This window comes from Erithacus rubecula (assembly GCF_903797595.1).
Source record: "Erithacus rubecula genome assembly, chromosome: 19".
In the NCBI taxonomy this organism is placed as follows: Eukaryota; Metazoa; Chordata; class Aves; order Passeriformes; family Muscicapidae; genus Erithacus; species Erithacus rubecula.
The window spans coordinates 5,228,392-5,254,637 of NC_136671.1; the positions used below are offsets into that span (position 1 = coordinate 5,228,392).

At 50.5% G+C, this 26,246-nt stretch overlaps 2 protein-coding genes and 1 long non-coding RNA gene across 9 annotated transcripts in view; 1 reads left to right on the forward strand and 2 right to left on the reverse strand.

Annotated features, from left to right (window-relative positions):
* Positions 1-220: 220 nt before the first annotated feature.
* Positions 221-18,550, reverse strand: SLC25A1 (solute carrier family 25 member 1). 3 transcript variants are annotated; one of them, XM_079322714.1, is made up of 11 exons: positions 18,506-18,550; positions 18,038-18,137; positions 15,445-15,556; positions 3,910-4,017; positions 3,686-3,785; positions 3,319-3,457; positions 2,753-2,837; positions 2,492-2,596; positions 2,011-2,126; positions 1,619-1,692; positions 221-1,526 (listed from the first exon to the last, which is right to left on the reverse strand). In XM_079322714.1, the coding sequence occupies exons 3-11, from the start codon at positions 15,470-15,472 to the stop codon at positions 1,412-1,414; spliced, it is 870 nt and encodes a 289-aa protein (XP_079178840.1). In that variant the 5' UTR covers positions 15,473-15,556; positions 18,038-18,137; positions 18,506-18,550; the 3' UTR covers positions 221-1,411. The 3 variants fall into 3 exon arrangements, with proteins under 3 accessions (XP_079178840.1, XP_079178838.1, XP_079178839.1); XM_079322712.1 differs by lacking the exons at positions 15,445-15,556; positions 18,038-18,137; positions 18,506-18,550 and adding an exon at positions 13,723-13,893; XM_079322713.1 differs by lacking the exons at positions 15,445-15,556; positions 18,038-18,137; positions 18,506-18,550 and adding an exon at positions 8,343-8,436.
* Positions 14,238-14,759, forward strand: LOC306810292. The gene is made up of 2 exons (XR_013776430.1): positions 14,238-14,310; positions 14,627-14,759. It is a non-coding gene; the product is annotated as an uncharacterized lncRNA (long non-coding RNA).
* A 1,582-nt stretch (positions 18,551-20,132) lies between the features above and the next one.
* CLTCL1 (clathrin heavy chain like 1) overlaps positions 20,133-26,246 on the reverse strand; it is a 34,428-nt gene continuing 28,314 nt past the window's right edge. Inside the window, exons 30-34 of one of the 5 annotated variants that reach the window (XM_079322708.1) lie at positions 25,519-25,740; positions 24,789-24,809; positions 22,497-22,576; positions 21,993-22,081; positions 21,206-21,472 (exon numbers count right to left, since the gene is read on the reverse strand). In XM_079322708.1, the coding sequence (XP_079178834.1) occupies positions 21,357-21,472; positions 21,993-22,081; positions 22,497-22,576; positions 24,789-24,809; positions 25,519-25,740 (528 nt within the window). In that variant the 3' untranslated portion in view covers positions 21,206-21,356. Of the gene's footprint in view, positions 21,473-21,992; positions 22,126-22,496; positions 22,577-24,788; positions 24,810-25,518; positions 25,741-26,246 lie in introns of all 5 variants that reach the window. The other 4 variants (XR_013776428.1, XM_079322705.1, XM_079322706.1 and 1 more) reach the window with 4 other exon arrangements.

Here is a 26,246-nt window from a genome sequence, read left to right on the forward strand (position 1 = left end):
CCATGGCAGGGCAAGGGCTTCATACAATTAACCAGGGTTATTAATAAAGCACTGAGCATGAGACAACACAACCCTGCCTGGGAGCGCCTGTGATTGGGCACTGCTGGGTCAGAGCTGATGCAGGAGCAGTGCCTTGGCGTGATGGGGAGCCTGTCCCCCACCCACAGGGCAGGAGCCACTCACTGCCCACTCAGCACAGCCTGGACACCAACGCAGCTGCTAAAGCCAGACTGATTTTATTCAAATTGCGAATGTAAAACAATAATAATAAAAAAAAACTAATGCAACCCTCACTGGCTTCAGAGCCGAAAGCCGCAGGTAAACCGTGCCCAGGCTTTCCTTCTTCACCCTTCCTCTGTTAAGGCTGAGCTCATCGCTGGCTACAAGAGGGAGAAGGGATGGGTTGAGCCCTGGCTCCTGCACCCCCAGCTCCCTCAGGGAGAAATTTGGCACAAATCCAGTGGGGCCAGCCTGGCATGGGCAGGGCAGGGCTCCAGCCCCACGGCCACGGGTGTTAGTGAGTCAGCGTGAAGCTCCAAAAGCTACAGGATCACCTACGGCACCACAGAGAGGCGGCGGGAGGGCAGATGCGGGGAATGTGGCAGAAGAAAGGGGTTTGCACCCCTGGCCGAGGTGCTAAGCCTGCAGCGTGGGGCTGTCCCGGCTGGCACACACGCCTCGGCTGTAAACGCAGCTCAGGGGGCACCCGGCTCAGCCCAACCCCAGCCCAGAGAGAACTAAAGGCCTGGCCGTATGTGCAATCTGGGGCAACTGCTGCTCAGCAGCTTGGGGCTGAGCAGGATCCCTGGGATGGGATGGGATGTTGCACACCAGTGGTCTTAGTGCTGGCAAGGATGGAGGAGGGAACTTGGGGTCACACCAGGGGGTCACTGCCCTCCTATCCCAGGGGATGCAGGGCTGCTGAGCCCCCTCCAAGAGCTGCTGTGATCCTGCCAGTGGCATCAGCCCCATTGTCAGCTTGTGATGTACAGCTTGGCATTGTACCCAGTGAGGGGGCTGTCAGCACCCCCAAAAGAGCTGCTCCCCAGGCAGTCAGGAGCTCCTGGCTGCTGGGAGCCCCAAGGCCACTGTCCGAGGGACATCTCAGCCTGGTTAACCAGCACACACAGCTGCTGTGGGGCTGGGGGAAAGTGTCACCGGGAGATTGGGTTGGGCATGACCGGGATGCTGGGGGTTGGGACGGTGGGATGCAGCTCCCTCCCTGCTCCTTCAGCACACAACTAGTAATTTAACCTGCTCCAGAGCTGTTCCTAAGGATAAAGGTGGCCAGGTTTGGGGTGTGCAGGGCAGACCTGGCCCCAGCAGTGCCGCAGGTGGGTGTGGGTTTGGTCTCTGCTCTCCAGCTGAAGCCCTGCGGGGCACAGGAGGCGGGGCTGCCTGGCCCGGCCCCTCAGTCCGTTTTCCACACCTTGTTGAGGAATTTGACCACCTCATCGTAGATGATGAAGACGATGGCCACGTCAAGACACACACGGCCCAAGCGAGGCACTGTACCCTTGTAAAACCTGCCAGGGATAAAGAGGGGGGCCGTGGGGCTGGGTTCCCTCACAGCCCCTTCCCCCATCCTCCCCACCACCACCCCCACCGCAGAGCTTACGCCAGGGGCCCTTCGTGCTTCATGATCTGGTAGGCACAGTCCCAGGTGTTCTTGTACTTGTGTGCTTCCAGCCCCTGCGGGAAGCAAAAGCAGGATCAGAAGCCAGAGCCAGGATTGAATTTGGGGGATTTCAGGTGGGAGGCAGAGAGCTGCGGGTGTGCCATGAAGAACTGATCTCCCTCCATTGCTGCAGGACATCAGACCCCACAGGCATGTCCCCACCTCCGTGCAAACACTCCCTGTGGCTCAGGAGCAATTCCAAACATCCCCAAAGCAAACCTCACAGCCATCATGTGCCTGCCCCAGGGACTGCATGGAACAGCTCCCAGGCAGTGGGTGTCCCCAGCCTGCTCCAAGGCAGAGCAGTCCCACACCAGGCCCCGGCACTGTACCTGCATTCTGGTCTTCACCACATCCAAAGGCGTGTTGCCAAAGACACTCGCAGCTCCAGCAATGGCTCCAAACACCCCTGTTATGAAGGGGTTCATGGCCTTGTTGGGATTGTCCCCTGGGAAGGAAGAGAGGTTGAGGGCACAGTGGTGGTGGGATTTCTGTGTACATTCCCAAAGAAGCCTGCAAGGAAGGTCCCAGGTCTGGCTGCCTGTGGTCAGGGTGCAGTGCTGAGCTGGGGACCATCCAGCAGAACCTGCCCCACAGAGCCCATGGTGGGTGTGAAAGTGATGCTCCAGCACTAGGAACCATAAGACCCACTAACTGGTGCCACCCCACCCTGGTACTCATTTTCCTCCATTCTGAGTGACTGAGCCATGAGAAATAGGGGGAGTGTGGGTGGAAAAACCATCCCAGCTCCCAAGAGTGGCTGGAGAGCCAGAGGCACTGCCAGGGTGGTGTGGGAGGCCAAGGGCACTGTACCTTTGTACCAGTTCTTGAGGGAGGTCATGACGAAGAAGCGGATGGCCTGGTTTGATCCTTGCTTGAGGACAGTTGCAGTTAAGCCCTGGTAGGTCCCCCTCAGTCCTGCAAGAAGAGGGTGTTGGAGGGGACACCGTCCTCAAGTGGCAGAGAAAAATCTCCCCAGGCCACCTGTCCCAGCCTGTGCCCATCCACCACCTCCCACCCTGTCCCCACATGGCAGTCCTCAGGGAGTCAGGGTGCCACTTTCCTGGGACTCACCCTGTTCCCGAACGATCTCCCGGACGCCATGGAAGAAACCACGGTATTTGGGGTTGGGAGAGGTCTGGTCATGGATAAACTTCACCTACAAGGAGATGACGTGCTTGTCCTGGCTGAGGTAATGCAGATATGATGGCCCCAAGGGCTGTTGGCCACCTCCTGCCTTTTTCCAGGATGGTCCCAAGACGAGAGCTGACCCGTGCAGCCAGGCAGCTCCAGGAGAGATCACAGGGGAAGCCTGTGCCCATGGCCAGAAGTGCATTTTGCAGAGCAAAACCTGGGAAACTGCTGCTGCAGCAGCCATCTGGGGCTTACACTCATAAAATGAGTGACAAGACAGCTCCTTGGTGCGGGGCTCTTCCCTGGAGTGGGGAAGGGGTCAGGGTCACCTGACTTGACCTCCACAGGGCTTTCCAGCATCAGATCCTGCCCTACAAGACTGCCTTCAGCAAATGCATGCAGCCCTCAGGTACCCAAAAGTGGGGCATCCCTGGGTTTTGCCTCCTCCCAGCCCAGCCGAGCGAGAGCTGCCAAGGCAGGGGACAGTGGCAGCCACAGCCACCCACCTTCACAGTCTCCATGGGGCAGACCACAGCCACAGCCTCGGCCACGCCAGCCCCCAGCCCGCAGATGAGGCCCCGCGTGCTGTCCAGCCGCCCCTGCTCGTCTCTCATCTGGTTGCTGAGGAACTCGAACATCCCGAACCTGCAAAGGAGCCACTGTGCCAACCCCTGGCACCCAGATGCAGTCTGCACCCTCCTGTTCTGGGTCTGTCTCCAGGAACAGCTGCACACCCCCTGAGAGGACCCTCCCTGTCCGGGAAACCACATGGCTTTGGTAAAACACCAATGGACACACCAAGGGCAAAGCCACCCCCTTGTCTGCTGCTGTTGGGGGTCCCCCCCACTCAGCCCTTGCCATGGGGGCACGTACCTGACAGCAGCCTTGGGGATGGAACCGTAGAGCAGCGAGCTGAGCCCCCGGTAGAGCCCCCGGATGCCATGGTCACGGACAGTCTGCTTCACACAGTCCCCTGCAGCAGAACACAGCGGTGCTGCTGTCACCCCCCACACTGAGAACACCCACCACCACCCTGCCAAATCCCCCCACACCAGCCAGGCTCCCCAGGAACCCAAACCCAGAGAGGGGCTGCTCACCAATGCCCTTGTAGCGGGGAGGGTTTGCCTTCTCATCCAGCTGCAGCTGTGTCTTCACATACTCGGTAGGGAATGTGATGCAGATCTCGATCCCTCCAGCCAGGCCACCTGCATGGGAGAGGAGGGGACACTGAGGCAGGAGCAGCATTGTGCCAGTTCAGTGCCACATGGCTGCTCCCAGCTCCATGATGGCTGAGCCTGGGACCTCGGGCAGCCACGTCTGAGCTGGGACATGATATCCCTGTCCTCACCAAAACCCTGAGGACTCCACACAGCAGCAGGACCCTGTGCCAACCTGGTGTCTTGCATGGGCATCACTGTCCTGCCATGGCAAGAGCTGTCAAGGAGACTGGGCAAAGGAGTGGCAAAACAGGACAGAACACCACACCCAGAGCTGCCTACTTGGTGTGTTGCCTCTCAAAGGCACCTCTCCCTCCTGCTGTGGCAGGTCCAGCACCACTCCCCACACCAGCAGGAGCCCCATCTGCAGACCCGGCCATGCCAGCAGGAAGCACAATTATCATCAAGCCTGTCTGGCTGCCCTGGGCTCCTGCAGCAGTGGCTGCTGGGCATGGATTACACTGGCTGCAGCTTTTCCTGAGGGCAGGGCAGCAAGGGATGCCATGGGGCTCTCCTCAGCATGGCTGGAGCCCTTGCAGTTGGACCCAGCTGTGCTGAGGGAGCTGGGCTCAGCCCATCCAGCCATGATGGATCACAGAGTTTCCTCACATCAAAGCGTGGCCAGGTCCCGCCAAGCAGCAGGAGCAGCAGGAGCCCTTTGTGCCGGCACCAGGAGGAAGCACAGGGCTGAACTCCTCAGCTCACACAGGGCCAGCCCTGCTCAGCCCAGGATGGGGCACACAGCACTGCCACTGGGGTCAACACCACCTGAGGATCTCCCGGGACCTTGCCCAGGGAAGGTGAACCATGCTCCAGCACCCAGGCTGGGACACAGTATGTGGAAAGGTGGGCTGCCAGCTCCCAGTCCCCCATACAGCCTCCAGTGGTTTCCTTAGCCTGGCCAGGTCCTTGGTGTGACTCAGCAGGTCTGTGGCCCCCACTGCCAGGCTTGCAGCCCCACCATGGCCCAGGGGACACCCCAGCAGGGAACACACTGCCTCTGTAGGAGAGGCTGGGACTAGATGCAGTAGTTGTTATCCTGCTCTGCAGTGAAGCAAAAGCTGGTGCCACATGGCACAACTCTGCTTATCAGCACCCCCCAAAGTACTCCCATGACGGGATGCTGATAGGACAGACCACAGTCCATGGCTGCTCCCTGTGACAACAGCAGGCAGCATCAACTCCTTGGACCAGCAAACTCTCTCACATGGTCGTATTTCTTCTGCACGGCCTCCACATATGCAAGAGATATCTCAGGTGTCACCAGCTCCCCCGTCAGTGCCACTGGCAACTGGCATCCTCGGGAGCACTGCTGCCTCCTCGCAGCCCAGTCCTTCTAGAGGAAAGGGAAAAGCAGCTTTCCCACATTCCTTCCAGCAGCATCCATCTTAAAACAGCCTTATGCTGGCTTTTTCCCCAGGCACAAAAGGCACAGTCTCACCCAAGGAGCCAAGAAGCCAGGCCAGTCTTAACACAGCTGGGGCAATGCAAAGCTCAGCTTCGTGCTCAAAGAGCATCCCATTCCTCCCCCAGGCACAGCAGGGATGGGGACACCGTGGCACTGAGTACCCAGGGCAGGACATGCCAGCCCAGCCGGGCAGAGTGGGGATGGGGCATGAGGCCAGCCCAGCTCTGCCACAGCAAACAAAGGCTCCTTGTTCCCCCTGTGTTCCCAGGGGGGCTGGAGCTGCCCAGCCCAGTCCAGCCCAGGCAGGCAGGCTCTTCTCAGGAGGTGGTGCTGGGTAACCAGCCAGCTCTGATGCTTGTGAGGCACCCGGGGCTCTGGGGACACGGGAGGAAGACACAGGCCCAGCTCACAGCACTGCAGCCAGCCAACAGCTCCCCTGGGGCATCACAGGAGAACAGCCACCATCCCCAGCGTCCCCAGAGAACCCCTGCTGCCCTCTCAACCCTCTCCTGCCCTTGGTGTGTCTGTCAGAGTGGCAGACACTGTCAGGCCCATGCAGGCATGCTGGCTGAACACTGATTTCTCCTGCAAAGACAAACAGCTCCTGCAGGAGCAGCTGGCAGGCCCTAGAGAGCAGCTCAATGAGGAGCAATGTCCTGCAGCTGGGTGCAACAGTCCCCAAAGAGCTGAGCAGCAGCTGGCACCTCTCCACACTGCCACACGCCACTGTGCCACCAGCCCTGTGCCAACACAGCCACACAAACACCCCAGGTGCTGCCAAGGCCACTTCCCTCCCTCCTACACTGCAGAATTGAAGTGCTGGACATTTTAATGCCATAAATACTTGCCCTCTCTCAGCCCCCCAGCATCAGCTCCTGCCCCAGTACACCCAGGAGTCAGTCAGCAGGGAAGCACTCAGGACAAGCAGCAGTCCAGGGGCAACCAGCACTTCATCTCATGGCAGCCACACCAAATGCTACAGGCAGAGATGCTGCACTTCCTGCAACCTGCTCACAGCCCCAGTAGTCCCCCTTGCATGCAGGGGAGGCAGAGGCTCTGCCCAGCATCCCACAGGAAAAGCCAGGAGGAGCACAGCAAAGGAACAGCATGTTGCTCCTGGGAGCTGGCAGTCTCTGGGGCAATGAGGTTGCCCTAGCCAAGGATGAAAGAACAGGGCACCCATGACTGCTAGGTCCCCTCCCTGTCCCCCAGTGTCATTCTGGCCTCAAATGCCACGGGAAAGTGCACAGAGCAGGGACTCTGGACACACTCCATGACTTGTGGCAATTTTCATCCATTTTGTTTTGCCCAAAGAGAGACAGGGTGGCATAGGCTGCCTGTCCTTCAGCCACCTGGAAGCACAACCCATCACAGGTCCTGTTCTGCTGTTATCTCCTCTCCTCACACAGTTTTACCCCAGCAGAAACCTCATTCTATGCAAATAAATCACTCCACTGCCCACGAGCAGCAGCTTTATCCAATCCCCTCCCTCTCCAGCACTGCAGACACTTTGCAACCTGTTTACCCAGACTTTAAACAGCAGCTCCAGCTCTTGCAACACTGCGGAGTCAGCAGGAACAGCAGCACCCAGGAGGTGAAAGAGCACTCAGGGCAGCTGAGATGCTGGGCCAAGGCTCTGGCTGCTCGCTGGATGCAGCAGAGCTGGAGGAGAGGGAACGTCCTTCAGGGAAGGTCGCTCTGCCCGGCCCAGGGAAGGTGCCCCAGCGGGGGGATCCCACTCCCAGAACCAGGAATGGCTCTCTGCTTACAGCAAGGCTGCAAGTGCTTCAGCTGCCAGCTATCCTGACACTGCAGGCCCAGCAGGAAGGGAAAATATCCTGGCAGAGTTTTCCCAGAAAAAGTTTAGCTGTCCCGAGCAGAGGTCCGAGGAGGGCTGTCCTTTGAGGACACGTCTGCAGCCCTTGGGCAGAGCTGGGGAGAGCTGGCACAAGGGAGAAGAGGGTTTTTTGGGGACAGTGGGAGGGTGCTGCCCCTGCAATGCTCACACAACATGCGATGGCATCAGCAATGCAGGTTCAGCTTCACACACCATCCATGAGCAGCTTCTGGGACACCAGTGAACACCCCAGCCCAGGGAGCCCAGCTCAGAGCCAGGGCAGTGCTGAGGGCAGGAGGATGAGGATGCAGCTGTGATGGGGGACACAAGCAGAGCCCCAGGACTGACACAAACCAAGGCTGTGCAGCCAGGACCGGCACTGTCACCCTCTGCAAACTCCTGCCCGGAGGCAAGTGCCCCAAGGAACACCCACTGCCCGCTCTGCCACTCCTGCAAGTGGCTGTGCCTGCAAAAGCATCCTGCTCCTGCAGAGTGATGGAGCAGCAGGTCTCTGTGCAGCTCTGATGAGAAGTGAGCACCTGGGGAGCAATTTCAGTCTCTCCATTTTAAGAGTAATTTCACATGCTGACATACCAGCACCTGATTTTCATATAAAAAGCACCTTTTAACTTCAGATTCATTAGGATCCTTTCAGGCCAGAAGGAATTATTCCTAAGGGTCTGGAAGCAAAGCAGCACAGCTCTCTCAGGGCTCACGCCTGGAGCTTCTCCATTCTGTCAGCTGGGTGGCTCAGATCGGTGGGAATGCACAAACAGGCTCTCAGTGGAAGCTGAGCCCTGAGTTCCCCATTTTGGGGAACAGAAGGTATAGCTGGATGGGGTGAGCTGAGCAGCTCCCATGGGTGACACAAACCACACACTACAGGCACAGGGTGCAATCTGCTCAACTCCTAGATGCTGTGCTTACAGTATGCACTCTCACAAGAGGATTTGGTGTCCTTTCCCATTAGCCAACATAGCATTTGGAGCTGGGGAAATAAGGGAAAAAACAACCCCAAGAACCAAAGACCACGAGGCTGCTATGAACTAGGAAGGCAGAAATACCCACCAGCAACTTGTGACAGGTCTCTGCAGCCCAGACTGCTGCCTGCTCCCCACAGCGAGGGACTAACCCCCCTGGCAGCCATCCAGGCTGCTCTTCACCCATCCATCGCTGTGGAGCAATCCTGCCCTCCCTGCCTGCAGCGGTGAAACGGGTTTAACAGCTCCACCCTCCCAGCACTTGCACCACGGGCTATCTTGTGAAACTCGGGGCTCAGGAGCAGGCAGGAGCCTCGCTGGGGCTGCAGCTCTCCAGGACTGATGGCTCTCACTCTCGGCAGAGCTCCAGCACTGCCCCTTCACCCGCGGACAGTCCATCACCACCCATCCGCAGCCACATCCTTGTGGAAAACCACCACGAGGGCAGCTCTGCCACCACAAGTCTGACTCAGAGCTGAGATGGGGAAGGCTGCTTCCCCAAACCAGACTGCCAGAAGTTTACCTGTGTTTTGGGTAGGAGGGAAAAAACATGTCCTGCAACAGGTCTGCAGGCTCAGAGGGTATCTGTCCCCATGCTGGGGTTAGAAAGGTCTCCCATCTGACAGGGGCAAGGCCAGTGGGGAGCACAGGATAAACAGCAGTCCAGCAGTAAACACACACTCGCAGCTCTTTTGGTCATGGGAGTGTGCTACAGGCAGGCTGGTGACAGTCTGACCCCCCCAGGGATACAGAATGGCAAACATGAGCCGTGCCCCTGTGTCCCTGTGCCACTGTGGGTAAACAGCCCCATGCAAACAGTGCTGCAGATAACACTACAGATGGGATGAAATCATCTGTCCTGAATCTTACTGCAACTGTCCTGTTTGAACAGGCTATCCTTTCACAACTCACTCATTCATCACCTCTTTACATTTACTTCTCAATATGACAAATAAATCATTATTACATTTTAGACTTCTCAGCTGTATGATGGCAGAAGCCACTTCCCTGTACTCACAGTCACAGCATCCTCTGCCTCTGGTGCTGATTCCACCTTTGGGGACTGCCAGGTTTGTCCCGCTCAAGTCATCTTCTCTCCATTGTCTTGCACACCTCAAGGCCCCAGGTTTGTCACCATGAGCTGCCTCCTGGCCATCCCACCACTTAACCAACTTTTCAAGTGTCAGAAACTCTCTTAAGATATGCAACAGGGAGCCTATGTCAGAGTCCAGGGCTGTTGGATGACTCCTTCAGCACAGCCCTGTAGCTGGATGAGGGAGCCACTGCCAGGACTGAGACTTCCCTGGGGACAGGCTCTGATCTCCCAGCCCCCAGCACAGGGGAGTAACTACTGGAGCACAGAGAGAGAGAAGAGATGGCCAAAAAATAAATCCCTGCTGTCAAGAGATGACCTGAGACCTCAGGGCACAAGCAGGAGCAGGGAGGCTGCGTTGGCATGCACCACACAGGGCCATCAGGGCTGAGAAATGCTGCAACATCCCCAAGCTGTCAGCTCACAGTGCTCATTGTCTCAGGAAGACAGACGACTCCTTCCGATCATTTACATCAACCCGGAGAAAATGGTTGCCTGCAGAATGTCAAGCAGGCATGTGGAAATCTCAGAAACTCACATTTCAGAGCCCAGGGTTAACCCCAGCTCCTACAGGAATCCATTCACACTGAAGGGACACCCCAATGTGGTTTTCTGGCCCTGGGACTGGCATCCTCCTCCCACCAGGAGCCTTGGGGCTCTTATAGGTTTCCACTACAGCCCATGAGGGCTCCCAGGCAGGCAGGGACTCACTCAAGACTAGCATGGTCCTTTGTGCCCCACTCCCCAAATAAATGACAGCCACAGAAGGCAGCTACAGGAGAAACCACTGCCAAGAGTGATGTACTGAGGGCCAGCAGACCTGGTAGGACTAGTTCCCTCCATGCTCACCAATCTTTCCCCCCGGCTGTGCTTAGCCTCCACCCAGATCAGCACAAAGGGAGAAATATCCCCTATTCTGCTGTGAGCACTAGGCATCTATCTCAAAATCAGGAAGCATGCTGGACCTTCGCTGCCTGAGAGCAAAGGCCTTGGAAATCCAGAAGGACCTGGGACTTTTGAGAAGGAGACCTGCTCTGCAAGAGGCAAAGTCTCAGCTTTCACAACCAGTGCCTGATTCCTCTCCTCTGCAGGTACAGCCTTTCCTAAGAAAGATAATATCAAGGATTAACAAAGAAAAGGAAACTGAAGCTCCAATTACTGCTTTGTTCAGGAGCCTGGGCTCCCTTGCTGAACCCTGCTTCATATCGCACTTCAGGCTCTTCTCTCTCCTGCAGTGCCTCTTCCTTGCCCATGCTCCCCCCTAGGACCCTGGTGCACATCACTATTATTTGCCAGTGGTACCCAACACCAGGGTAGCAGCCACAACCCCTGTGAGCTCCTTCCAAATGCAGCACCATGCAGGAGAACATCCAGGCATCTTGTCTCCCTGGCCAGGCAGTATTAGGTGTAGGTAGAAACAGCAACTGTGCAACAGCCCCCGGGTAAGCAGAGATACCATACAGAGAGTAAGGCAGCTGGGAGCTTCTCTGTGGGATGGAGCAGACCCCAGGCTTCAAAGCAGGCTAAAAACAGAATAAGGCTGTACTTAACTCTGGTGAGGGCAGGCAGAGCCTTTTATCAAATGAGCACTGCCAACCACGAGTAAATTTCTCAAGAGGAGGGCAGGGGTGCGAGGGTTGTGTGGGGCAAAGACCATTTGTGCTGAGCTGGAAATTACCCACACTGCAGGCTGATTAGAGCAGACCCAACAGCACCAACACGAGCTGACCCAACGTGGCATCTAAAACCCAGGGAAGGAGCACTCTCAGGAATCCCAGAGGTGACTGATGACTATCCCACCAGCGCTGCCACCAGCATTCCTGTCTCACCATTGAACTGCCTTTATTTCAAGCTCCCCCCTGCAGTGTGGCTCTGTGCTGGGAGCATAGTAGACCAGCAGCACCCATCCCTTCAGGATGCTGGTGGGAGTCTGGTGGGCTGTTTGGAAGCCACAGCACAAAATGGGAAAGCTGGCTGTGGGAGGCTTCATGCGCTCAGGCCACACATGGCCATAGCAGCACCAGCAGTGTTGTCACTGCAAGGTGAAGTGCTGCCTTGGCACACAACAGCTGCTTGGACAAAGGAGAGCCCATTAGAAAATTAATTTTTAACCTTGCGTTTTGTCTGTTGCGACAACTGAAGGAGACCAGCTCTTGGCAGACAGAGCTTTACTCGCATCTCTTCAGAAAAGAGCCAACCCCAGCCTGTTGAGCAGAGGGAGCTGTGCCTCTCTGGCAGAGGATCCCAATTACCCACAGGGTCTGGGAGCAGACATGCACCAAGGAGGGATGATGGTTTATTTAACTTTACCAGCATAGGCTGATGAAGCACAGCAGGAATATTCCATCTTAACACCTCCAGCTCTCCAGAACGTGGAGCTTTGAAGCACACACCCCTGTTGTGCAGACAGATGCCAGATGAGAAACTCTGAGAGTATCAGCAAACCCCTTAAGTCAGCAGAGACAGCTACAAACAGTACTGCATCCCCCAGCGAGGGGCTGGAGGGCTGAACAGACCAGGACACAGGGAGTTAACAGCAGTTTTCTCTCATTTCTGTGGTTCTCTAATACAATTAGATGCCACAGAGACTTGGCTGGACTTCTGCCCATTAACCAATTACTCTGATTACAGCCTGTGAGAAGAAGACCAGCATCTCAATAGGGTCCTTCTTCTACCTCTGCAGCTTCACATAAGCCCAGAGGCGCCCCCCCCCCCCCCCCCCCCCCCTCGCCAGATGCACATACAGCTTCGTGCTGCATTGCCCAACCTGGCACCTGGCAAAGGCCACGAGCACCACCTCCCTTCCTTTACGTTGGGACAGCTTCCAGGCATAACCACAGCAACTCTTCTGGCAGGAAAGAGCAGAGCAAGTCTGCTGCAACCTCTCTCACAGGAGGCTGATTCTGGTAAGCTGATGATCCTGATTATAGATCTACACAAGATCTATGAAATACTGGTTCCTGGTACATTGGTCCAAGCAGTGACAACCTGATGCATTCACTGCACATGGACAGGAAGTCGGGAAAGACTGGGAAGGGTGGACAAGAAGGAAAGATCCTGTCCTTCCCATCCTAAAATTGGATTAAATCCTATTTAAAAGACCTTTGAATCAAGAGGCCTGAAAAAACCAACCCATTTTGAGGTGGGGCAGCAGAGAGAGACACAGATCTGGAGGAGCTTGGTCTCACCGAAAGGTTCGTTTGAGCGAGAAGGCACCCTCTCGTTGGAGGCCGCCTCCTTGGTCCTAGTGCCCCAGCCCTTTAGCCAGGCAACCGAGTGATGGCACAGTCCCCTCCCGGAGACGCGACCCTTTGGCCTCGGCACCCTTTGGCCTCGGCACCCTTTGCACGCTCCAGAGGCCGCATCCACCTCGGGTGCCGCGAGGAAAGCCCGGGCGGGGGCAGGGCCGCCGGGCAGAGCCGGAGCGGCTCCGGCCCCGTGCGGGCACTGCCCGGTCCCGCACCGGGGGCTGGAGCTCTGCCCTTGGAGGGGAGCAGGGAGTTGGACAGACAAACAAAGGCACAATCGTAGGAGGGGGAATTAGCTGGAAAACACAAAAGCTCTAAACATGCCAATCATGTCGAAGCTGAGATGGCTCATTTCAAAACAAAGACGCTAATCTCCACTCTGGGAATTGTCCTGCGACTGGCAGGAGAAACGAGGGAGCTAATGAACAGCTACAAAGGAGTTTAACAAGCCTGCGACTGTCTTGGACTCCATTCAGCTCAGAGCTCGAAACAGGCACAAGCAGGAGGCAGAGCGTTAACTCTGCCGTTACTGCTGCACTCGGAGCCCGTTTGGATCCCATGGTCAGAGCCGGACGGGAAAACACGCCCTGATCCACAGGGACTGATGCTCAGGCACAAAGGAGGGACCAAGCAGACTCTAAGGGAGCTGTATCAGGGTCGCCTATGGGGCACAGCTGGGGCAGGGACAACTGACTGCTGCTGCTTCAGCCCTGACCCTTAACACTCTCGGGGGCGCATGTGGGGCCCTTGTTGCCACCAGCCTCTCCCATCAATTCCGCTCCCTCGTGCTGAACACCCAGGTCCCTCTCGCCCCACGTCATGTCCGAGCCCACCAGCACTTGCCGGCTGGACCACCGGGTGCAGAAGCAGCCTGGCAAGACGCTGGGGTCTCCGCAGATAGCGGGAGCTCCGGGACCAGGCTCGGGATGCAGCTGCGGGAGTTCTTTGGCCGCGGCAGAAGGGACACCCCGGTGCAGCGGGAGAGGAACGGCAGCCCCGGGATGGAGCAGCACCTGCGGGGCGCGCCACCGCCCCGGGGCGGGTCCGGCAGCCACCGCCCAGCCGGATGCCCACGCTGGCAGAGCGGGACGAGCCCCGTCCCCAGGAGAGCCCCGGGAGCCCCTTACCTGCCAGGATGGCCTTGCCGGGGTGCGTGAGCTTGGCCTTCTCGGCGGGGGCGGCGGCGGCCAGGCTGCGGGGCGCGGCGGGGGCGGGCATGGCCGCGCTGTTCCGCGGCTCGGGCTGCCCGGCAGCGGCGGCCGAGCGCTATTTCAGAGCCGCGCCCGCGAGGGGCGGCCCCGGCGGCGTCACATCCTCGCGGGGCGGGGCGGGGGCGGCCCGTGGGGAGCGGAGAGCGGCTCCGCAGGGAGCGGCAGCCGAGCAGCGGCGTGACCCGGGCCGGCCTCGGGGGCTGCGGGAATGGGGGCTGCTCAGGCCGCTCCCAGGAATCCACGGAAAAAGCTTCCGTGTGGGCACGGAGCCATGCGGGCCCGGCCGGAGGGACGCGGACAACAGCGATTCCTCTCTTGAGCAGCATCAGCACCTCCGGGCACGCTTAAGCCAGGACTAGCTCTGAACCACCCCAAAGACCTCGGTCAGCGAGGATACACAGCAGTGCGCTCCTGCGCGGTGACGACGGGCCTCTCAGGCCCTTGGCTTGAATCCTTTCTGTTTCAGTGGGGAACGGAGACCAGGAACTCCGGGGTAGGAAGTGCGTGTGAACGCCCAGTGCAGGCGAAAGAGAAGCAAACATTCTCAAATTAAAAGGCTGCTGTGAGTGCAATGACACTCCGCGCTTAGCTGGGGTTGGTTGGTGCTTTTGTTGGGTTGTTGTTTTTGTTTGTTTGTTTTGAGGGTGTATGATGTATTGCTCCTCAGTAATCGGGCTGTGCAAGTTGCACCAGGATGTGTTTTTACTTTATCTGCAGACAGAGGAAGACTGCCCTGGTCTAGTTTATGTCCAGAAGCTGTATTTACAGGATGTGGGGAAAGACACCAACATTGTTTTCATTTCCATCCAGAATTTCACAGAAACCTGGGAACACTGGAGCTGTACTCCAGAACTGTGCTCTCCCTTACACCTGCAGCAGCCACATTATTCAAAAGAGCGAACATTTTGTGCAAGAAATCACCCCCAGCTATGCATAAAACATGATTCTGTCCAGACTTGCTCTCTGTGTGCGTTGTGACATGGTTTTTGCATAACAGACTCAGCAATCTGGCAGCTGCCAGTCCCATCCAAAAGCTCACTCTGCAGCTACACAGCCCTGGCTTCGTGGCTGAACCACCAGCAGAAAAATCCTTTGGAAAACTGAAGCACCTTTATTCTGCCAGGGTTAAAAGCAAACATACTTGCAGTGCAGAACTCGCCCCCAGGTATAATCAGAACTGTATGTGGTTTCACAACAGAGTTAAAATAGGCACAGAGTGGTCTCATGCCAAGTCTAAGGTGCCCCTCCTCTAACACAGGGAAGTAAAGGAGAGGGAGAAATGAATGTGAAGGGACAGTCCCAGTCACAAACACAGAGCAGCTACTCATGTTCAGGTTAGCATTATTAGAATGGTAAAGATAAAATAAATTCTTTCAAACATAACAAACAAATGCATTTGGATTTCTGATTAACCTCTACAACTCCTCACACCTTTCCATCAAATTATCATGGCTTTCACATCTGCCTGCAGGCACGTACACCCTATGCTGTGAGGCCATGATTACCTTCACAACAATCACTGGCTCTTATAGATTCCCAAATCATCAAGGCCTGTGCATAACCTCATCCTGTCCAAGAAAATACCACCCCACATGCTTAATTCGCATCAGCCTCAATGGGATTCACAGCAGTGCTTACCTTGCTGAACAGGGAAAGGATTATTCATATTTAATCACATGCAGATTGCAAGCCATCTCCCACAAGGACCTGACCTCCAAGAAGCTGCTAACACCACTTGTCAGCAGAAAGCCTGAAGGAGAAACAGTGAAAGAAGATAAACAATCCCTGAAATACCAGGGCCTCCTTACTTATGTGAAAATAAATACTTGACCACGCTCACATGGTCAAGAGCATCTAAGAAATGCATGGTGAAAGCATAGAAGAGCAACTACTGCTACAGACAGAACATCAAATCCACTATGTTACTGCTCTCACTTCAGGAATTTTCATGGAAACAACCCTCTGACAATCTGAACTCATCTCCCTTGCTGGTGGCTGGTGCTTGTTTCTGCTGGCATACAAAGACACAAGAATTGTGAAATACGTAGTCAGATGCTACTGCAGCCTGTGTGCGTCATGGCACCTCTCCAGCCCTAATAATCAGAATTTTAAAAAGCTACTGAAAATGAAAGCAACTTTGTCACAATTTATTTTTTTCAAAGAAAAACAGCAGTTGCAGACAGTTTTCTGGATCCTTGGAAGCACATGCTTACATGATGACAGTTCCAACTTATTCCTCTCTTGCCCCTCCCTAAAATTATTATTATTATTACTTTAATTGGCACTAGACAGCATACCATGGTTTCAGATATCATGAGTGGTCAGTATGGGGCACGTAACTTCCTATTACATATATCCTGGGATCAGAGAACCTCTTCATTTCATTGAATTAACAGATCTATTATCACAATTGTTACAACTCACCAACTACTAAAAACCTTTCCTTGCATTATTAATCCACATTACTTGCGGTTTTATGATAAAATAAGAAAATTAATTTTCTCCCAGGTTCCCTTATTGAGACCAAACAATTCCTTTATGTGAAACAGATCCTGCACATAACTGGCTTCAAGAAGTGAAAATACTGCAGATTTGAGTCAACATTTCCCCAGCTTTGAAGTGTGTGCAGCAGGAGCTTCTATGACTGTAAGACAGATGATGCTATTCCAAACAACGAACACGATTCCCACTTGAGCACACATGCAGAAAGAGCTCCTGTTGCTACTCAAGATTATTCACTGAGATTAGCAGGACTGAGCCTCTCATGAGCAGCACAGAAATCCCTATGTTCACATCTGTGTGGGCCTGACTCATCTCAGAAGAGAGTGAAGCCCATGTACCATGTACAGCATGTACTGATTATCATTCTGCTCCCCAGCCATGGTCCTCCATCCCTCACAGCACGATGCATTACTCAACAAAGCAACTCCAGTTGACAAACTCTATTAGCAGTTGAGACCATTTCCCCACCCCTTATGTGGAAAAAACCCCCAACAAAACGTACCTTACTAAAGGAGAGCAATTCCAAGATTTATTAAGCCCTGCTTCCCACCCAAACCTTCTCCTAGCTCCCCATCTGGATAACCAGTGCTTGGGGAATTTGTGCTCTGCATAATATTGGAGAACTCAGTGCTGTGGAAAACAACATACCAGAAGACTTTGTAATTCCTTCCTTTCATAACCACTGGGGGGAAATGAGAAATGGAGATTTTTAGGCAAACAAATTTTACAATCTTGATTAAAAAACACAACAGACCAAAAAAAAAAAAAAAAAAAATCCTGAGTCACTGAACCACACAGGAAATGCATGACTGAATAAGCTCAGAACCTGACTCAGGATTTTTAATTTCTGACATATAAAAGACAGGACTTCACTGACTGCATTTCAAATTCATCTTAAGCTTAAAAGCTGTCAACTTGATATTAGCTTGGAAGAGAACAGATGGATGTTGTTGCCTTTTTGAAAGATTGCAAAGGCTCCAGACAAACTGAACCACATTCTACGCTAAGAATCTTGCAGTGTTATATTAGTAAAACATGAGTCAGGATCTGTCATTGCCTTTGGAAAGGTGCCCACAGAAAATACACAGTACTGAAAAATGAGAAACCTAGACTAGTGACAAACTCTGGAGTCTGGTCACCTGCTGAAGTAGGAGATGGTGCACAATAATGACTCCAGATCCATGAAATGGGACTGGTGCAGCTGCAGGTTGCTATAGCAAGGCTCATTCACTTGGAGAACCACAACCTAAATACACACGAGTGTTACAAAGCACTCTGGTGTCCTCAAGCATGTTCCAGCCTTATGTCCTTATCTGGAAACAAATGAGATTGAAGCAGTCTTGGGGTACTTTGTGAAGCAAAAAACAAAGTAACAGTTGGCTTGGAACCAAGTGCAAAGCCAAACTATTTACAGCAGAATAGAAGGGACCCAGAAAAACTGCAAGAAGCTTTATGGATGAGAAATAACAGTCTTAAGGTGATACATACACTTGATAAACTGCTTGCTATAAGAAGCTGGTACATACAGTGCTACCTGTCCCAATATTTGCAAAAATTCATGCCTCATTTTTTTTTCACAGGTTGAAAAACTGTCATGCTGATTCAGTTACACTAGGAATTTCTCAGATGCCAAGTCCCAGGCTGCCAATTAGGATATCACACATCCAAGCATAAACATTAATTACAAGCAGTTGACAGTCAGCTTTGCCAAAGTACTAAAGTTACTCACACTCATTTGAGAGGGCATCTGACTAGGTCTGTTTGTCAGTTTTGGAGTTCAAAAAACCAAGGAAATTTCTCAGGCTTATGAGTAACTGCTGCTGGATTTGCTAGGGAAAAAAAAAAGAAAGAAAAAAAAAAAAAAAGAAAAAAAAAAAGAAATAAAAAAGTGGTTCCTTGTTTCCCACAGCCCAAGTCAGGATCCATGTTGTGCTCTAAGTGCCAGCTCTCAGCACTGCAACTGCTAAAAGACTTTAGATTTTGACCATATAGTTCCTACAGTCTTGACTGTATCATGCCTATTTACTTGCACAAACTTCATCTGCCTAGAATTTTTATTTTTTAAGGAGCTAGGTTACTTCAGATAATTTCCTTCTGCTATGCTACCATTTAATTATGGAATCCTAAAAAGGGGGAAAGGGAAATGAAAGTCTTGTACAATACCACACCCTTACATAAAATAAGAAACAGGACTTACCCCAGCAATGCATTCCTCCTGAACTCCCCTTGTGAATTGCTTGTCTTCTCTGATGCCATATCTGTATGTGCCCCAAGTTTGACAGACCAGGGAAGATACCCCTAAGGTCTGACAAACAGCAAGAGCCATTATACAGGAGATCCATACTCTGTTTCTCACAGTGAAAGCCTGGATGTAGTCTCAAGCAAGTCACCCTCTGACATTAGCTTGGAAGTTGGTCTCCAGATGCTGCACACATGAGCAGATCATTCTACAGGACAGCACCAGCCCTGTTGCACTGGGGTGGGAATTAGCAAGAAGCTTAGTTTTAAAGCAGGTTCTCTGCAAAACAATCTTATCCAAGTTTTCAAAAATTTGGACATTACAAATACATGAAATGAAGCAAATCCTCCACCTAAGTCCTGAAAGAGGTGTTCTTTTCTACTGTGAATGACTTCACTTTCAGAGCAGCAGTGAAGTAGGTTGGTACACAAGAGCTTGTTCCACATTTTAGGTACAGCTGGACTGTATTGGCAGGGAGTCTCTTTTGAATGCATGCTAGAATATAAGACCAAGAAATTCATAAAAGCCATTTTACTTAGCAAGAGCTTAAATACCAGGAGAGCAACTAAAGCAAGACTGTGGATCAGAGCTGGCAGCTTTGCTTTCCTTGAGAACTCAGTCACACCTGTAATTAGATTTCTAGACTGAGGCTATTAAGGATCCCCAGGCTACTTCAATTCTCTGCAGTCAGGAGCTGTTCCAGTATTTGATCTAGTACTTCACTGTGTTCCACTATCAGCTTCCACTTGCTGCAATCAAGTCAGAGCTCATTTTTAAGTTGACAGGATAGAAAGTCCTACAGTCATACTAATCCAAGAGGTGGTCTTCAGTTCCAGCTGACTTAGCCCAATTTATTTCAACTGACAAGGAACTAGTTACAAAACAGAAGTACTATTTTCCTGGAAAATGGCAAGCTACCTGGCTGATTCCTGCAATGAGTAATTCTGGACAGAGTGGAGATTTGCCTGACCTCATTACCTGTGAGTACTGATCAAAACACAGTTGAGGTTAGTATGTTACAGCAACACTCAAGAGTATTATGGCATCCATCAAGAAGAAGGAATTGCATCACTTTGCCACTGCTGTCATGGTGTGGTGACCAAGAAGACAACACACTCATCAGAATTGTGCCAAAGCAGTCTGCTGTTACTGATTCCACAACCCTGACAATCACCACTGGTTTGCATTTAAAGGTGTTTTGCCCTGTTCCAAGTGAGCCTTCGTATGAAAGGGTGCAGCTTACCAAAACCACTGCTATACTGATGTATCTCAACAGAGAAGACTCATTGCAGCACCTCCCTCCACACAAGACTGAAGCTCACCCAGCCCCATGAATGAAAGCATGAGAACATGTGACTGCCTCCTGCAGCACACTCTCCCCATGTGACAGCATGCCTGGTGAAAAGACCACAACTCCCTTAAAGTTCTGTCCTAGGCCTTCCCTGATACGTGCCTTGGCACAAGTCTTCCTTTTCCTGCCTGGCATCTTGTTGTCAGATTAAGAAACCTGATGCTGTGAGTAGTAGTGCATTACTACCAGCCACTCCCCACACCCAAGATAGTAAGACTAGAACCACACAGTAGATACTGCAGTTTTACATTTATAATTGAACTTTTATAATATTCGAGATTAGCACAAGATTCATAACCATAAATTATACATTGTTATCTAAGTACATAAAACGTTAATGATACATGTATTTGAAGTGGCACAAAGAAATAATATATCCCTGTTGGCATTCTCAAAGGAAGAGGTGGGTGATGGACACGCTGTTGATCCTGCTGCAGCATAGCAGAACTGAGCCAGTGCACCCTGGTCACTCAGGTGCTGCTGACTCTGCCCACCAGACAGGGTCAGAACACGGTGTGGCAGGAAGCCAATGCCAAAATCAGATAAAGGTGCAAATAAAAAGTCAGGATTATGGCCCTCCCTACTGCCTCCATACAGTAGCAGTGTGTCCCCGTCCCCAACCCTGACACTGTGCTCTTGCATCTCCAGTACTTTGGCAGCCCATGCACACTCCTATGTTCTCTTGCCACACACAGCTGAGGTTTGATTTAGTACCATTTAACGTCAGTAAGTAACATGCTCTCCTCTTGTTAAACAAAAAGGATCTGGGAAGTGTTTGCTCTCTGGCATGAGAAGATTTATTTTCTTCAAGTCTCAGATCTACTCCAGAAAATAGAGAACAGACTCCAACAGTATTGAACCCCAACAGCATTGAACTCCAACAGCATTACTGTCCAGAAAAGGAAACTTTCCCAATATTCCTCTAAACATTCAGAGCACAAACATTAGAAAAGCCCATTTTCTTTTGCACATTAAGAATGCAAATAAAATGGGGTGGTCAGATGTACACAAGCTTTCAACAATTCATTATTAAAGAGATGTTTTACTGAATTGTTAACAACCCTGCTACTTCAGTAGCTTCACCTAAAGCTTTAACAACTTGGTGCCAGGCAATTTCCCAGCTGCCTTCAAAGGGCTTTTCAAAAGAAAGAAAATTATGCTCTCTTCCCCCTGGCCTCAAGTAGTTATTGCTATATGAGTTAGTGAAATAGTGCCTTAACTTCAGACAAGAATCTCATAATGTCATTAACAAAAGCTGCCTTTCAGAGGTTGAAATGTAACCGGACAATAATCAATAAATAACAGTAACAGGCATCCTGCTGAAGTCTCTTCACTGAGCTGGGCAGCAAGTGTGTTCAGCCAACAGAAGGTCATCTGTGCCTAGTACACTTCTTGAAGAAGTTAAAAAGGGACGGGAAGGAAGAGAACAGAGACAGTGAAGGTCTGTCAGAGAGCTAGTTACATATTGAAACCATAAACAGGCGGCTGGGTGAATCCTGGTGCTGTGTATCCATATGGGAAGTTTGCTTGGGGAGGTACTGCACTGGGGCCTGCTGTTAACATCAACTGCTGGCCTAGAAAAGCATGAGACAAAAAGAAAGTTAGTTTAAGATCCCAAGCTTCCCTAATGCTAGCTGTGCTGTGTGACAGGACTATTAGGCTTTAGCTAAAAATCAGCTCCTGTGCAAGCACATACCAGCAAGTCACACTATTCCCCAACACGTGCCATGGAGTGGGCACCCATACCATCTGCTCTTGCTACCAAGAAGCTACAAAAGAGCAAGGCAGGACTCAGAGGGAAGATGAATATCAATTGATCTTGAGGTCATAATAAACATGGCTTGTTTTGAAGAGACCACACTCAAAGCCAAACTGGTATTATTTATAACCCATGCATGGTCAAATCTAAAGAATAAAGCAATTCAAGCAAATAGTTAGGTCTGTTAAGTCTCACAGTCTGGAGGGTGGTGCAAAAGGTCTGAACACACCTTGACAGATTTGTTTTCATCACTAGGACCACACATGCCTCATGCATCTGTTAAATTCAGGTTAACATTTATATCAGACAGTGAACCAGTCACATCCTTCCCTTACCAGCCACTTCTAGGTGCTTGTTAGCAGAATGCCTCTTCAGGAGGGCTTCTAAAATAGCATCACACTTGAAGACAGCCATGGTGTTTTGGCTGCACATCTTAAAATGCGTGAGCTAGAAAGCCAGTCTGCCTTTCTACTTGGAAGAGCAGAAAGCAGACACATTCCTCAGACAGGAATAAGAAGAGGAATTTTCATGCTCTGTAAGTTATTCCTGGGGTTGGCAACACCCTGGTATCCCCTGTCCTATTACCATACTGAAACATGATTCCTAAAGTACAGATCTGGCAATACATATAAGCCATATAAGAGAAGCAATACTTTAATCTGAAGAGTAGAAGTACTGTTGTAAGAGTGAGATGTCACTTCAACAACTTAATGCAATTCATTGAGCAGAGACAACCATTTCAATTACTATCTAGCTGAAACCAGTTTTCTTGGATGCATCATCATGTAAGCTGCCTCCACAAAGAGAGACCAGAGTGACAACAGGTAACCAATTAAAACCTACCAAATACTATTGGAGTGGGTTCAGTTACTTGTTCCTCTTCTTTTCTTAGGCTTTCAGAAGCATCAAGTTTATCCACCTACATTAAAGTGAACAGGAGATTTATGAAGGCCTTGTCTAGGAATTGCACCATAGTGTGAAGCTTTTTAATGCCTGGTACTTCAAGTGCTCCTTTTTAGTCCAAGTTAGAGACTACTGAAATCTGCCTATTCTCAGCAAGCTTTTTTGTAAAATTACTTCCCAATTCTTTTAGGTGTATTGCAATATGCAGCAGCTCTTCAATGCAAATGAGGTGCTCATTACCTTCAAAGGAATCACTTTTGGGGTCCTATTCTAGTGACTGCTAACTATGACCCAGAACTCAAATCCAACAGAGCAACCATCATCTCAAAGCAGCCTAATCTACATTTACCTATTAACCTGCAATTCCTCTCCATTTCAGTGACACCTCACAGATATTTGCAAATATTCCAGGCCCATAAAGTCTGATCTCATCTAGGACTACAGCCTAACCTGGCTGCAAGGTATTGGTTCAACCGTATTGGTATTCACAGAGACTTTTTCTAGGAGAAACTCTAAACCATCATGGAAAGTGATCTAGTAGTATCAGCTTTATATAGATCTCAGTGCTCTGCCATAAAGCTCTGTTCATGCAAAACAAATTTCTGGAAGTGCTACAGTAATGCAGGAGCCCTAAATACAACTTTAGATAGTGGGTGTGGAGAGTAATCTGAAGAGCAACAGTACTTTCCTTCTCAAGTTTAAGTTTCATTTTCCAGAAGAGAACCACTGAGACTGAAGACTACAAGACATAAAACTCACACAGCTTCACATCCTGGTACAGGCAGTACTAGCATCCTGGCAAACCTACATTTAGCCCAGTGCTGTGTTTCAGCTGTTCCTCATCCTCCTTTCCCCCTGCAAGAATCACACCTGGTCTGATAAGTGCTTCAAGAGGGGTCTCTGTTACACTTTAGAGGTGTTATCCACATACTGTGTTTAACAGTTTCCTCAACGTTTTGAAGCTTGCAACTCAAATTGACAACTTGAGTGGCAATAGGTCTTTTACTGCCTCATTTATAGCTGTCAACCTAGGAGCTCTCCAGCATACACTAAATACTGGTTTTTAAAAACGTTATCCAAATTACTATGGATCAAAGCAACTGACAGCTACCACTCCCAACCACCTGTCCTGCTCTAGTTATCCTGACTCTGCTCTCTCCAGTTTGTCTTTCCCTGGGGCTGTTCCTGCAGTGGCTCTGGCCAGCAGTGCAGTCCTGCCCTCAGCTGGGCAAACAGCAGCAATGCCCAGAGCAGCCATCCCCAACAAGGGATGAGCTGCTCTGGGAAAGCCCCATCACATCTGCACTGCTGGCTACAACCCATTCAAAAGGTTTCCAGGTGACTGTCATTGTACTCCATGTGCCTGACCCCTTCTAGGACAGAGGATATTCTGTGCTTTAACATTTTTTTTTATGCAGAAAAGACAGATAAGCTCTGGAAGATGTACACACCCCACCAAAACTAGTCTATTCTTTTGTGCTTTTGAAGTTAGTCACATGACAATTTTAGACATACCACATTTATAAAGCCAATTCTCCAATTCCATGTTTTGCAGTTAATTCAACAGACTAAATTAGTTTCACTGTAAACCACTTTCACCATGCAGATTTTCCTTCTGGCAAGTTATCCCATATTTAGTACACGTGACTACTTGTAAATCCAACCAGCAGTTTAAAATAAATTATTTCAGACCTAAACCTCAAAAGCAAGAGTTTAAGTAAGCTTGTGTGGCAAGTTTCTCCTGAGTGAAATACAAGGAGTAGGAGAGATCTGTGCAAGTACATTCATCATCCTAACAGGCACGAAGTTTACAGAAGCTTCATGGCACTATTCAAACTCACAGTCATGCAATTATTGCACACTTTGGTAATTTACAGTGTAAAAAGCAATTTGCCCTTGGAACACATCCTGTTACATGGCAACTGCTTTTCTTTGTTTATGAACAGCATCGTCCCTGCCATAAAATATCTAATACAGTGAAAAGGAGCCCAAAGTAAAGCTCTCCTCAAGCACTTGATTTTGTTTCCCATGAAGACAAGTAGAGTCTGGTTGGATTTTCAAGTTGTTTGTGAAAAGTTATCCTTTTAGCATTAGAAAGTGAACAGGAAATGAGTTAGAGCTAAATTACACTGCTCTTCTGGCAGAAGCTACAGCTAGATTCCTGTAAAAGAAACCTAGGATATTGAGGGACACAAATGAACACAGAGAGTTTGAAATCAGAGTGTCACCTTATAGAACAGTCCATCAACCTGCAAGAAAATTCAGAGGGCAACACTTAACGTGACTTATTAGATAGAAGCAACCTGAAGCAGTCACTTTTACATTGCTCATTTTAATGAGGTTCTTTACTGTGATGTCCTATGCAATCCTACAGCCTTCCAAGGCAGAATCTTAAATTAGTATCTTAGAGCTGTTTGAAACAGGCACTTCAGGACCACACATGATCAGAATCTCTTTACCCTCAGTTGAGGACCAGCTCTTGGTATCAGTACTGTACAATCAGACTATGCATCCAAAGTTCTGTTTTCCATTTAAAAAAACCAAACACCCTCAGTAGTCTACTCCTATGGCTGACAGAGGAAAAATGTGCACTGTTAGTTACTCAAAAGCCCTATGCTCTTTTTATTCTAGGAAATAAGGGGACTTTAGTTTCATAGTTACACAAAGATAAAAGTGATATATGTGCTGTCCTCACCAAGTTTTCAGTTCATCAGCTATGGAGCTGCTGTGAGAAGCACAGCTGCTTATGTCTATTGCTAAAAGCAGAAGTTTAACTATACTTCAAGTGCCAAGGCATCTATTTATAAACTTTCCTATCTAGCCTGGAGCGATGAAACCTACAGAACTTCCTCTATGAGGAACGGTAATATTCCAAATATATGCAAAGAGCTCTGGTTTACATAATGCTAATCACACAGCAGACTAAACTTTTAGCATTTTAGCCTATGCAATACTCACTTTGGTAAGGTACTCTCTCATCACTTGGATGAAATAAGGCATTGCAAAGTCCATGATGTTATGTCTCCATGCCAACTCAAGGACTACATCTGGGTGCAGCAAGTCATAGCATGTGAAAAGGCAGGCTGCAAAGCACTCCTGCTTGCCTTCTTCCAAGAACCACTGGAGCAGCTTCTCAGCCAGCTCTGCATCTTTGGACTCTGCAGCATACTGCATAGCATCCTACAGAAGAGAACAACAGTTAAGCTTGACCCTTGCCTGTCAACATCTTGCTGTACATCTCACATCCACGTTATTGTTAGCTAGATAAGCCAGGTATTTGGCATACCATGAAGTTAGTCTTTTAACAACACCAGTCATATGCTATAGGAGACAAGATACCACACACAACTCTGAGGCAAGCCAGATACTTTATTAGCATCATCCAACACACATTTGCACAAATTGCCTGTAAGACTATTGCACAAATTGGCCTGTAAGAATTCACTACAGGCTTGAAAAGCACAGCAGTGTAACTGCATTTCATCTGTACCCTTACAAGAGCCTGTAAATTGAAGTCTATGGAGAATGCTCCATACTGATACAGGTAACTGTACAGATCCCCAGTTACAGGACAACATTATGAAACTAATTTAAGACATGCATTTGAAATTGCAACCACCTCTGCTTTAAGAATTTTTCCTTCCAGTGAAGGACTACTAATTAAAACATCAGATTTGAAACTAACA